This window comes from Nothobranchius furzeri, chromosome 9, assembly GCF_043380555.1.
Source record: "Nothobranchius furzeri strain GRZ-AD chromosome 9, NfurGRZ-RIMD1, whole genome shotgun sequence".
NCBI lineage: Eukaryota > Metazoa > Chordata > Actinopteri > Cyprinodontiformes > Nothobranchiidae > Nothobranchius > Nothobranchius furzeri.
Window position 1 is genome coordinate 7465162 of NC_091749.1, and position 13689 is coordinate 7478850.

The 13689-nt window shown below is 42.5% G+C and overlaps 1 protein-coding gene across 3 annotated transcripts in view; it reads right to left on the reverse strand.

The window, feature by feature from the left end:
* Nucleotides 1–13652, reverse strand: part of lins1 (lines homolog 1) — a 60171-nt gene extending 46519 nt beyond the window's left edge. Inside the window, exons 1-6 of one of the 3 annotated variants that reach the window (XM_070554462.1) lie at nucleotides 13497–13652; nucleotides 12329–12386; nucleotides 12092–12220; nucleotides 10914–11958; nucleotides 10221–10294; nucleotides 9570–10055 (exon numbers count right to left, since the gene is read on the reverse strand). In XM_070554462.1, coding sequence (XP_070410563.1) covers nucleotides 9570–9872 — 303 coding nt within the window. In that variant the 5' untranslated portion in view covers nucleotides 9873–10055; nucleotides 10221–10294; nucleotides 10914–11958; ... (1 more) ...; nucleotides 12329–12386; nucleotides 13497–13652. Of the gene's footprint in view, nucleotides 1–9569; nucleotides 11959–12091; nucleotides 12221–12328; nucleotides 12387–13496 lie in introns of all 3 variants that reach the window. The other 2 variants (XM_070554463.1, XM_070554461.1) reach the window with 2 other exon arrangements.
* Nucleotides 13653–13689: the final 37 nt, after the last annotated feature.

The window sequence follows — 13689 nt, forward strand, 5'->3', positions numbered from 1 at the left end:
TATTATTGCTTTTGTGTGTAGGGTTGCAGGAATTACCAGATCTGACTATTAACCCCGGTTAACCCCCTGTAAAGACATCTCCAAACCCGCCTATAATAAAAAGACAATAGCGCGACCCCACACAGCAAAAACAAAAGTGAAACTGCACAGGCAGCAGAAGCAGATCCAGAGACAACAACCATCGGAACTGCTCTATTTATGCCTAGGAAGTGGTTGAAGTCACCGGTGTGGGAATACTTTAGATATACTGCCACACAGGAGACTTAAACCGCTTCCTAAGTGTAATGGAGCAATCCTTTTGCTTCATCTGATAAAATTAGGATTTTATAATGTGGGAGACATCATACCTAATCATTTAATTTGGAACCATTTTTGTTACCCTATTTAAAAGGAGCATTCCGGTACCCAAGTGAAAATTGTTAATTCAGTGCTTATGAGAAGAAAAAAAATCATGCAGTGTCATAATGAGAAAATAAACAATCTTTTGAATCCTGAAGTCGTGAAATGTTCATAGAATCAAAACATACCCTAAAATAAAGAATTAGAATGAGGACAACTGTGACGTTGGGAATGGCCAACTAGGTTATTTGACCACAGTAAAGCCAGAGTGATGTTATGGTAAGTGCACTGAATTTTCCCCATCCACCAGCAAACAAGAAAAGAGTTAGGGTTGGAAAAATGCGGTTAGCGCGGTTGAGTGACTCAAAAGTGAAGCAGCATCAAATTAAAGAGCTGGGGTGTTTCTGTGGTCTCCCTCAGAGATCCACAAGTGACCAGCATGACTACAGACTCGCATCGGAGCCGGGAAACGGGAACAGCCAGCCGCCTACTCTAGCAACTGTTCCCGGGCAGGAGACGGGAGAAGCCAGGCACCCGTTTCCTATGCAGCTCCACTAACATGTTTGACCAAGCAGTTCAGCCAGCAAAATAAAGTACTGAAATATAATTTTACTTACTGATAAAAAGAAGCAGGAACCGATCTGTTAGTGCAGTCAATACAAACACCTTCCCTTCTGTGACCAAATAATTCCATGATTAACATCCAAACACAAACAAAGAGGACTCGGAGTCGAAATGGCCAAACATCTGTTAACTCATTAACTGCCAGCCATTTTCTGATCAGAAAGCCTCTGACTACCAGAGGTTTTGAGCCTTTTTACTGTTTTTTGAAGTGCTCTATGACCGTGTAAACACCAAAACTAGCAAAAGAAAGAGTAGACCCAATTCTTACATCCAGGAAGAATCAGCGTGTTCCTAGCTTTTTCCGTTCTTTCACAATCCATTGCCAAAGTGGGAGCCGCAGAAGCTTTTCTGGTTAGCGGCTCGATTTTTTCACAGCAGCGCCCCAAAACGATCTTCTAAGTCATGATTTTCTGCTTCCTGATCCCGCAGGGTGAGGATCAGCTTTGGAGCCGTGATGTTTACTCTCACGGTGCGGGGGCTTATTCACAAGCCTGCCCCATTAAAAAATGCAATTGATGTCTTTAGTCATCAGTGGAAGCGAGCTGTTGGATTTTAAATTAAGACTTTTATCATCAAGGAACGATAAAAGTCGTCATTTGCATTTTTTTACTGTGTGGGCATCGGAACGAGCCCCCGCACCGTGAGAACAAACACCGATCTAAAGCCGATCTTCATCCGCGTACGCCACACGTCACGTGATCAGAAAGCAGAACATCCATGTGTTAAGAGATTGTTTTGGGCCGCTGCTGTAAAAAAAAGTGAGGCGCAAACCAGAAAAGCTTCTGCCAATCAAAATTCAACAACGGATTATGAAAGAACGGATAATGCTCGAAACATGCGGATTCATCCTGATGTAAGAGGTGAGTCCCCGCTTTGTTTTGGTTGTTTCGGCGTCGACATCATCCTAGCGCGTAACATTCTGTGACTCTTAAAAAAAACTGTAAAAACGGTGAAAAACGCTGGCAGCGAAGGCCGTTAGCGATCAGGAAACAGCCGGCAGCGAATGAGTTAAGGCGAGGCCAAGGCCCAGGCTGAGGCCTTTCCCCAGCTAGCTCTGAAGTCACGTGGCTGATGCTCATTAATTATTCCGAATTTTAAGAATTTAATTCCACTTAAACAGAAGAGTTACAGAAAAATTCACCCCCCTAAGAGTTGTCATGGGTAGATCTACTAAACCTAACATGTTTTTGAACCAGGCTGTAAACATGTTTATTTCCGCTGTGAAATTGGCTTTTTTAACATGGGAGTCAATGAGAATTTGCTCTCTTCTGCTGCCAGCCCCAAGTGGATGAGGATGGAACTGCAGTTTTAGCCACTTTTGCATGGCAGATGTTCTGCGTCAGACAAGGTTTGATTAGGCATAGTTTAAGTCTATTTTGGGGTCGTTTAGATTAGCTTTTGTTTTTCTGTAACTTTGGAGAGGTTCGTTTGCAAGGTAAACACCATTTAGGGCGGGGTTTTTTTTTTTGTCAAGATTCCTCTTTGTTTTTGTTGTTTTAAGAGATATTAAATAATAACAGATACTACAACTGAAAAAAGAACAGGAGCAGGCAGAAGCCCACACTTATTTAAAGAGGAAGTCAATTCAATTCAATTCAAAAATACTTTATTAATCCCAGAGGGAAATTAGAGTCACCCACAAACCAACTTTTTTTTTACTGATAAACTATATAAACGAGTCTCTGATGATGCTGTAGACATGTGTTGTCAATAGTTTTGCACTTTAGTGCATTTTAGTTAAAATTTAAATATTCTGCTTAACACTGTCAGTGTTGTGCTGTTGTCAGGTGAAAACTCTGCATTACATTTGAATTTAACTCTGCCATCGCTATTGGCTAAGAGGTACCCTAGGACGTTAGCTGGTACCATATGATGTCACAGTGTTGTTGTGAGCCTGTGTGTGTGTGTGTGTGTGTGTGTGTGTGTGTGTGTGTGTGTGTGTGTATTTGTTAGCGGCTCCGCCCTCTCAGTCAGCTAGGCAACAGCATTTGTTGTATTTTTCAAACAGGAAATGGGAGTGGAGTAAGACTGGTAGGGGGTGACTTGTTCTTTAATCCCACGCCTTTTCTAACAATCACTTCAATCACTAAATGTAGCGAACAGCAAAATCATCTTTTACAAAACTATTTAATAGTTATTTAGCTTGTGATTAACTCGTTGAGCAAAGTCAGGAAGTTACAGAATCAGAGCTGCAGCGTGTCTTTATCTCCTCCCTGAAAAAAAACTATCAAAATTTCTATTAAAAATCTGAACTTTGTAACCTCAATTAGTTTTTAGTAGATATGCATTCATATAGTTTCAGAGATAACGTAAGAAAATGAAGTACAATCAAACTTTGTTGTTTTGACTTAAATGATTTTTATACCTTTTCTAAATACAATAGTGAACAACTCTGCTGTACCTCCTTTTCTGACGTTGGTTGTTTTGAACAGACCTCTCTTAATAGATAATTAGTTTCTTTGATTTCAAACAATTTCTGAAAACACCTTGGAAGGAGGTCATTCAGAGCTTTATACATTATCAAAAGTCATGGAATTTTATAGAGTGCATTAAATAAATATTTCATTAGTTGGATGGTAATAACCATTATGGCTTTCTTATGAATAATATATATAGATTTGAAGTTTGTTTTATGGTTATTTCTGTAGATCTCCACACAGTAAGTAATGTAAGGAAGTATTTAGCTACAATACAAAGTAACTTATTTTTAAAGAAATATTTTACATTGCTTAATATCGATATAGTTTAGCTTTTTTAAGGTAACACTGTCATCTAGGAGCTACATACATAAGTAGCAGTGAAGTTGTTTTTCAACAGCAGAGGGTGTTTTCCTCAACATTCACAGAGCGAGCGAACGCGTGGGAGTTAGTTCCTCTGATCAATGCCCTTGGTAAGGCATGATCTGTTAGTTTTATGCACTATAGGGCCTTTGTTCATAGATCTGGGTGTTCTCCATTCTGTTACCTCCATAGGATCTGTCTGTTAGCTTGTCTGGGTTTTCTCTAATAACGAAGGACAAGCTGGCACATCAGCACTTTGGAGTGAATTATATGTTCATTTATGGCTGAAATCAATATTTTGGAGGAATAATTTAGTGGAATTTGTGTTGATTTGTTACCATTTGCTTTTTTCTTTTGGTGAGAATGACTGTTCTTTATTCTTTGTATTACAGTTTTACAAGAAGATACATGTGGAACATCAGTAAAAGTTATGAAGAGCACAACACGTCTCCAGAATGCTGCGTGGGTTGGATTAACGTATTCAACTGAAGGCAGACGACGGGACTTTATGCAGGCCTGCAGAAGGACAACAAAAGAGGAAAGGCACAGAGAGAGAGCGGGGAGGTGGTGAAAACCCTGCTTCGTAAAGACTGGAGGCATTTTTGTTCATGGGTTAAAGCTTTTCAGGGCGACTCTAGCCGTTTTTACAGGACCGTAGCGTTTGCAAAACGGGATTTGCCGCGGCTCCCTGGGGAGGGGTTTGGCATTCCTAGTAGCAAAGCTGAAGCTAGAATTAACTGTCATCAGGCACTTCTCAAACCAAGATGTGATAAAGGGAGGTCACTGGGCAGCATGGATGTAATTTTCACTTTAGAAGTGGGGGGGACACGGGGGTGGGGGTATCTTTACAGTATGTTCTAATGGGAAACAGGCTTCAACACAAACGGTTGTTTTCTGCTTGGTCCTAGAGCTCAACCAGTGTCAATTTAATGTAAAGTAATATTGTTTTTGGATGGTAAAAAGTGCAGGGGTCAAAACTTCACTTTGGAAAAAGTGGGGGGGGACATGTCCCCCCTGTCCCCCCCCCCAAAATTACGTCCATGCTGGGCGGCCCCCCCGCATGTGACGTACATGGTCGCGCATTCAGCGTCAGACGGAAGACACGTCAGACTGATGAAATTTCTTTTGCAGGACCTTTAGCTTTGCTGTGACCTGCTTTTTGTCCCGTTTGACGGCCCGCTCAGCCAGTGTTTTCACCACTCTGTCGAACAGCTGGCTGTCTCTCACCGTCCCCGTAAAAAGGCGACTAATCTGTTCATCCGCTCGGTTCAGTTTATAGACATTTTTCGTTTGTATTTTGTTTTTTAAATTACATTTTAGGCAGAAATCAGCCAGAACGAGTTTGTATTGCCGGTCCCAGTTATTCCCGTGTGTGTGTGTGTGTGTGTGTGTGTGTGTGTGTGTGTGTGTGTGTGTGTGTGTGTGTGTGTGTGTGTGTGTGTGTGTGTGTAGCGAATTAAACTTGTCATTTGTTTTAAGGACAACAGAGCAAAGAAGCGTTTTTACTAAGCTTAGAGGTGAAGAATGAAGCTGTTTACACATGACCACACAAGTTTCAATTCAGAGCCGCTGACTTCCGGTTTTAGCGGTCTTCAAGGACCCGGCCTTGCTAGACCGGCGAGGACCCGTATAAGCATCCTTCCAGTGGATTCGGACACACCCCATGTTTATCTGTGTTTATATCCCTTCCGGCTGGCACTCTGCGACCACCCTCTTTAGCGGGGGGGGGGGGGGGGGGCTCCCACGGTCGCTCCAAAGGGGTTAGCGGGTCTGACACGCGTTTAGCCGTCAGAGGCGAGGGGCTCATGCAGCAATATCACTACAAGGCGCATCAGAATCCAGTTTTATCACCTTTCCCCTTTGCTCCTTGCCGCGTTTACGAGACCCACAAATTCGGATTTATCGCTCTGTAATGACGCGATGATCTGTCTTATAAAAGAGGCTTGTGTGATCTTTCTCAGTCACTGTTCCCAATTTCACGGTAAAAACCATGTAGATCCAAAGCAGACAGGTTCATCTTGCTGAAGCCTAAATAAGGTCCCAACAGACAAGGTGCTGGGGAGTTTTATCAAATACATGTACATCAAACCATTTTAAAGCGTTTTAAAAGGACAGCTGAATGATTGCTTATTCTTTTCAGAAAAAATGTCAGAACTCCAACATTAGATCTGACTTTTTCGGAGGTTATGGTTAGTCATCTCTTTTTGCCTCCTCCCTAAATATCTGCTAAATGAGATTTGTTTCTATTTGGCTTCAGAATTAAGGAGAAAAAACGAGAATGGATTTTCTTTCCCAATGGGATGTTGATATTAGTGGAAAATTAAGTCTAAATACACATAAACAAAAATCCCAAAATATTACTAGTACGTTTAGTGGCGATTCTAACCGACGTTTCACTGGCTGAGCATCTTTAATCTGCTCTTATTATAAAACTACAACCTGGACTAGCTCGTTTACAATAACTGAGCAGTCTAAAACACATTTTGTGATTTGTGAAACATTTATCTGATTTGTGAAAGTTAAAAAAACAATTTCAGCATTGTATTCATTTATTTAGGCCCATTTGTTTTGCATTTGGGAAACATAGGAACACCAGTGTCCAGCATGTTTTTGTTGTTTCCCAGATCCAACACCTGTTCAGCAGCTCATCAAGCTCTGCAGCAAGAGCAGCGTTACCATTAGCCAGAGGTAGGCCATCGGCTTGGGCCTCAGAAGCTAAGTCAGATTTTAGGACGCTAAATCTTTGCTAAGTCCGCCACAGCTCTGCAGAGGCCTTTTAATCATCGGCTGATCTGCATCAGGTGTGTTGAAGCAGGAAAAACAGTCAACAGGGGTGGACATTAACTTCAAAACCAACCGGCCAGCCGGGCCGGTAACTCTGAATATTTACCGGCCCCGCCAAGAATCTACCGGCCCCGCTGGTCAGCTGCCAAAACGAGTCAAAATAACAACTGAACCGTTTTAAATGTAGTAAACCTTTATTTTGTACACATTCACAAACATAATAACGTATTCAAGTTTGAATTTGTTTGTTCCCTCAACAAAACTCAATTTTGTCGTCGCATACTTCCGGCATACAACGCAGTACATCACCAACTCCGCTTTGCTGTATTCGAGCCATTGGCTGTGTTCGAGATAAGCCAGTTCTGCACAGATTAGACCAGCGGTGATCGGCGAGCAGTGCATGCCGGTTAGATTTGTGACCGAATTGACGCCGACTTGCTCTGACATCATGCATACGTAGGCAACGATAACCTCGTGAGATCAAGGCGGCCGCAGATTTTGGAGCAAGGCGCTGCAGTTGCTCTCCCTCAGCTGCAAAACCTAGGGGATGGCGGGAAACGCCTGGCGCTCACCTTATCTAAGATCTGATTGGTTCATATTTTGATCCAAACATCCGGTGGTAGAACATAAAATGTTAGTTGGTCACATGTTTTCTGTAAATCACGTTATGTTGATGATGACAACAATATAGGCCATAAAGAGAAATGTGTTTTGTGTTCTTTTGTCACGTTTCCTATGAGCACACTGAAGCTACAGCTGATAACCTTTACTTATTATTACAGTCATGTTTTCATATACAATATATGATATCCACAAGCACGTGAGGATGTGTTTCAGCTGCTAATAGGCACCAGAATTAAAATTGAAAATTGAACAAGTGTGAACGCTAACGCGATATCTTCAGCCATCGTCACCCCCGAGCTACACATGTAGGGAAATCTGTCCGACTTAAACGCCGGCTTTCAGCCACTCCCCCTGCTGCTTCCGTCTGCTCTAGTCTGTTTTCCAGGCGAGGCGCAGCTCAACTCGAACACGGCCATTCTCTGCGCCTTTCGTCTTCTTTAAACCGCCAAGAATCATTCCACCTACGCACACGCTTTTCCGCTTCATACCGTTTCGAACTGTCTCGCTTCTCCTCACCAGTTTTAAAGCGTTTTGCCGGAGATTTCATCAAGAAATCCCATCCCTGTGGCGGCGCCATCTCCCTGCGTACTTGTGTGTTTCTAGCGTGGTTCCACTTCGTTTTTAATAGTGAACTTAAAGTTCACGTGACTATAACTAGAGTCGTGCAGTACGTGGCTAGAGGCGCACAGGTTCACGCGCGCGAAACAAAAACGGCGGCTTCCTACAGAGCCATGATGTAGGTGAAAGCCGGTGTGTAAATGACAAACAAGGCTTGGGCGCAGGGTCTGAAATTAACACTCGCCACTCGCCAAATGCGAGTAAATTGCTCCATTTGGCGAGTAAATTTTTGAGCTCTACCTGCCACCTGGCGAGTAAATGTTTGCACCAAATTAGTTATGTTTATCAGTCATCTTCCATGGATTTCTGATACTCCTCCCGCCTGCATGCAGCGTACACAAACGTACGCGAAACGTGAACGCCGCATCCAACGACATTTCCACCTATCCCATTCAAGCAGTTTATCAAGTTAGCAGTTAGCTTCGTGTTAAAACTAGCGGTGAAATGTGGCGGTTTTTAACTGGAGTCAGCCAGCCTTCCAAAAGAAAACTTGTCGAACTGGAAGAAAAACCACCAGGACCAGTGGCAACCAGAAGATTTTGTGAAAAGTGGCGAACTGGAGATGGCGGAGTCGTGAGACAATGACTACATTATTGGCCACGTAGCGTTGCTGCCTTTCACAGACACTTTTTCTGCTCGTGCTGCAAACAGGATAGCCGTCTTCTATCAGCTGTCCCTCGGCATTCTTCAAATATCCAAAAAATGCCCGTACTTCTGACTTTGTCTTCTTTGAGGGATAATAAATGTCCAGAGTGCTGCCGTCTCCTCCTGCCATTATTTCAGCTTTAGCTTAAAGAAAGTTTTGGTCGTAAACAACAAAGTGCGCATGTGCCACCGGCAACTTCAGCAGATGATACGGTGGCTGGTAAGGGTCACCGCGCCTACACCGCAGCCACGGTAATCCACCGAGATAATTTTTTTTTTTAAAACATGACGGTTATTATTATTGTCAAATTTTTTTACCGGGGTTTACCGCTACACCGGTTACCGTGACAACCCTAGCCCTGACACACTTTCAGATATTCTCATGGTGCAGCTGTGTTCTCCAGAGATCAAGGACTATGACCCAAATGAGGCTGTAATGCTTTGGCACAAAGACGGTGTCAGAAGCAGGAGGCCAGACTTCATGGACAGAGAAAACAAGGAGTCTGACTAGATTTCAATGAAAGAGTTCATAAAAACATCTCTAAAAATAAATAAATAGTAAAAATGACAAAAAAGTTGTTTTTCTTATTAATTGATGTTTTAATTATTTTGTCACTCTGTTTGGAATCAACATAATATAGAATAACATGCTTTAGGTAGATCTAAATCATTTAGAATTTTGGCCGGTAAAAAATATGCTTGGCCGGTATATTTTCATCATCTACCAGCCAACTTGGCCGGTGAGTAAAAAATTTAATTTCGGATCCTGCTTGGGCGCCACCCGGGCGGTAAGTCGTCAAGTATTTACCGCCCGACGAGAAAATGTAGCGCCATTTGCGCTGGGGCGCTTTAAAGGTCCACCCCTGCCTTTGGGAAAGGGAGTTGGGCATCACTGACCTTTGAGGCTGGACTAGATTATTGCAATAGCGGAAACTGTAAGGCATTATTTGTGAAACTCAATTAAATCTGACAGTCCTGTTTTTTTCATTTGCGTAAAAGAGTGTTTTGTTTTTATTTCATTAATCTGACAATAAAATTGTGTTCAAATGTACAAAACTGAAGCTAATCTTGCCTGAACACGCAGCTCTCTGGATGCTCTGCCCCCCTAAACGTCTGACGCTAGAATCGCCCCTGGTTGTGGTCTTTGGTACATACCAGCTGTGACATGAGGTCCGTTTCTTCAAGCAGCGCCTTCAGGATCTCCTCCCAGCCTGCTGAAACGTCTGCAGGCAGCTTGTGAAGCAGCACACCAGAGGTGATCTTCTCCAGAAGGGTCATGCTGGAGCAGCTTATCTCCCAGGAGGCTTTGCCATGCTCTCGTCCACACACGCCGCTCATGATCACTTTCACAACATCTCCTCCCATCAGCCTGGGACATGTTCCTCTGAGAAAACCTCGGTAGACGTGGCTCAGACTCTGGAACAGCTGCTCTGCTCCGCCACTTGCTGACATGTCCATTCTGGCTTCCTCTGACGAGATCTTCTTCGTTGGTGTTTAACAGCAGCTTGGGCCGCGCATCTGGCTGCAGACATCAGCTGGCGTCTTTGCCGTGACAGGAAATGACGTATCCGGAAAAAAGTGTCATTGCCTTCGCCGGAAGTCATTGCCTTTGCCGGAAAGAGTTTTTTTTTCTTGAATACGCTTTATTGACAAAGCACAAAAGTAGTTAGAATTTGTCAAAACCATACCGTGTCGTTTTTCTCTTCGATTTGTACATATTTAAGAGAAAAATTACACGGTGGGTCATTACCTTAACCAGAAGTCATTACTTTCACTGGAAGTAGTTTTTTAAAAAACAAAACTTACCGTAAAAAGCTTTTTATTTCGGATTTTTTTTTTCTCTTCAGATCTGGACTGGCAAACTTAAGTAACGTTGTAACCTGCGTTGCATGAAAATTGAATATTAAATCCCTTTGTTCTTCAGACAGGGAATTTTTATGACAATAGCACATACATACATACATACACACACATATATATATATATATATGTATATATACACACACACATATGTATATATACACACACAATAAAAGGCTGTAAAGTGAATTAAAAAAACATATGGAAAAAATGAGAACACATTAAACTAAGACTTTTCAAAATGTGCAAACAAAATAGTACTGGCTAAATATTCAGTTTTATTGTTAAGCCCAAGATGAACTTTTGAACTACACCAATTGCTAAAGTACAGGACTCCCAGAAGCAGTGAAAAACATTTCAGCAACACTCCTCTCTCACCAGCAACAAAAATTAGTTATTAAATATCCATAACACTGTCCTATTGTGTATCACAGCAGCTCATTGCAACAGAATTTAACTACTACAGCTGATAACTATTTAGCTAGTTGGTATTTATTTTGAGTGAAAGACAATAAAACCAAAGAAACACTTAATTTCACAACCATTTTATTTTGGGTACAAATGAATTTGCTGAAGCATGGCTTTCTCAACTGCATATCGATTCATCCCCTCCCATTTTTCCAACACTTTTATTGTTACCTGAAAAACATGCAGGATTACTTCATCGTTGTCATCTTCCTCTGCTTATCCGGGTCCGGGTCGCGGGGGCAGCATCCCAACTAGGGAGCTCCAGACCGTCCTCTCCCCGGCCTTGTCCACCAGCTCCTCCGGCAGGACCCCAAGGCGTTCCCGGACCAGATTGGAGATGTAACCTCTCCAACGTGTCCTGGGTCGACCCGGGGGCCTCCTGCCGGCAGAACCTGCCCGAAACACCTCCCCGGGGAGGCGTCCAGGAGGCATCCTGACCAGATGCCCAAACCACCTCAACTAGCTCCTTTCGATCCAGAGAAGCAGCGGTTCTACTCCGAGTCCCTCCCGGATGTCCGAGCTCCTCACCCTATCTCTAAGGCTGAGCCCGGCCACCCTACGGAGGAAACTCATTTCGGCCGCTTGTATCCGCGATCTCGTTCTTTCGGTCATTACCCAAAGCTCATGAGCATAGATGAGGATTGGGACGTAGATCGACCAGTAAATCGAGAGCCTGGCTTTCTGGCTCAGCTCCCTCTTCACCACGACAGATCGGCGTCCGCATCACTGCAGACGCCGAACCAATCCACCTGTCGATCTCCCGATCCCTCCTACCCTCACTCGTGAACAAGACCCTGAGATACTTAAACTTCTCCACTTGAGGTAGGACCTCTCCCCCGACCCGGAGTTGGCAAGCCACCCTTTTCCGGTCGAGAACCATGGATTTGGAGGTGCTGACCCTCATCCCAGCTGCTTCACACTCGGCCGCAAACCTATCCAGCAAGAGCTGAAGGTCAGAGCTGGGTGAAGCTAGGAGGACCACATCATCCACAAAAAGCAGAGACGAGATTCTCAAGCCACCAAACTCTGTTAAGGATTACTTCATACACTGTCAAATGTTTTCGAAAAGTAACTTTTATACCAATCACTGCTGAAGACTGCGTTGTACCTCTGGAACAAGGACATCAAACACCAAGTCCAGAAACTGGAACACTCTCTTCTTTATTAGTTTATCTATTCCTGAGCATGAACCAATCCGCTCTGTCAGCTCGTCAACCTATAAAACACGTTAACATAAAAATGAACAAAACGTTCCTCTCAGCATTAGACAACGGACCCAGGTGGCCCACTGACCATGCATCCACATAAATAAATGTGATGCAGCTTATTGTAAGTCAGTATACATTTACCTGTGCATCAGCAAAGTGGAACATCAGTGGCTTTAGTCTTTGCTTTAATTTAAGCGAGACACCTGGATTGTGCCACAGATACATGCGGCCAGACTTCACTCTACCACTGCAGAGATCCTTATACACAGTCTGAGTAGAGACAAGAGTTAAAAATAAGCAACATTACCACAGAAAACAAGGGATTGCATTATCCTATGTCCAATTTTAGAGTCTTAATTTATTATAATTAAACATTACCTTGATTTCACCATCTGAAATTACTGTCTGGGTTCCATTTTTCAAAGCCTCGATTGTCCTGGAATTTAGATAAAAATACATCTTATTAGCAAATGAAGAATACAAGCACATGTAAGGAGTTTTGTCAGTGTCACTTGAAGAAGTCCGATATTCATTTTAGATCTATATTTAAGGCCTGTAACTCCTGAATGATTTGCAGCTACATGTGCTTAAATCCGGTAATATTAATTAAACCAAACCCGATCAAAGCAGTCAGTCGACAAAAATATCTATTTTTTATAAGGTTAGGATTATTCTGAAACAGAATCAGAAGGAGGGCGGCATTAATTAGAGAAGCGGCTACTATTTCAAAGTTATTGTACCTGGTGCAGGACACCTGATTTGTGCAACCACAGTAGAATGACCCAGCACACCACACACAATAACTGAAAAATATTTAGAGATATTGAAAGCTAAGCTTGTCCAGAAAATACATTTTATTTCTGGGTGCACAGGACCAGTTCCAGTGTGGGCCAGATGCTGAAAAATAAATTCATAAATCTGTCTTTTTGAAGTTTCACAAATCAGAGGAAGGTTTCACAAATCACAAACTATGTTTTATGCATTCCTACGAGCCCAGAATAATCTAAAACAGGTTTGAAGAGTGTATGTGTTGTAGGTTTTGAGCTAGAGCAGAATAAAAATGGTCAGAGTAGAGAAAAATTGGGTGTATTAGCCCTTTAGCCATTTCCCGAATCGGAAGCTAACTTTAGCATCTACGCTTTTTAATTAAAAAAGGGTATTAATAACGTTTCAGTTAAGTCAGTATTAGAAATCGTGGTCTTTACATCATGTCTAAATTATATATAAAGTTAATATTATTACTTTAACTGTTTTAACAAACAGGGAGACCAGAAAAATCAAATAGCTAAGTTAAAGCTAAGCTACAATTGCTGATAGCTTTATTTATGTAGCTTTTGTGTTAGCTAGCTTGTGATCTCCCTGCATTCGTTTTAAGACTGCGTGTTAATATTGATACAATTAGCTATGAAACACGGTGCCCTTTGCAGTAATTCTCTGGTAAAGCTTTAAACGCTACAGTGCCTACATTTAAGAACTAAGAAAGGTTGCAACAATTAGTTAATTTCATCCTTATCTTTCTTTCTTTATCTATCATCCTTATCCTTACCTTTCCTCAATTGAAACCCGCCGAGTATGGTTGAAACAAAAACAACGTAGTGGCCGCCAAAAAAGACCAACTTCCTGCCGAGGTCTTTCGCTCGTCGATTTTCCGGTAAAAGTAATGACACGCCATCTTGCTCTCGACACACCAGCTGATGTCTGCAGCCAGGTCCTACTCTATTTTGGGGGCAAAGTGCCTT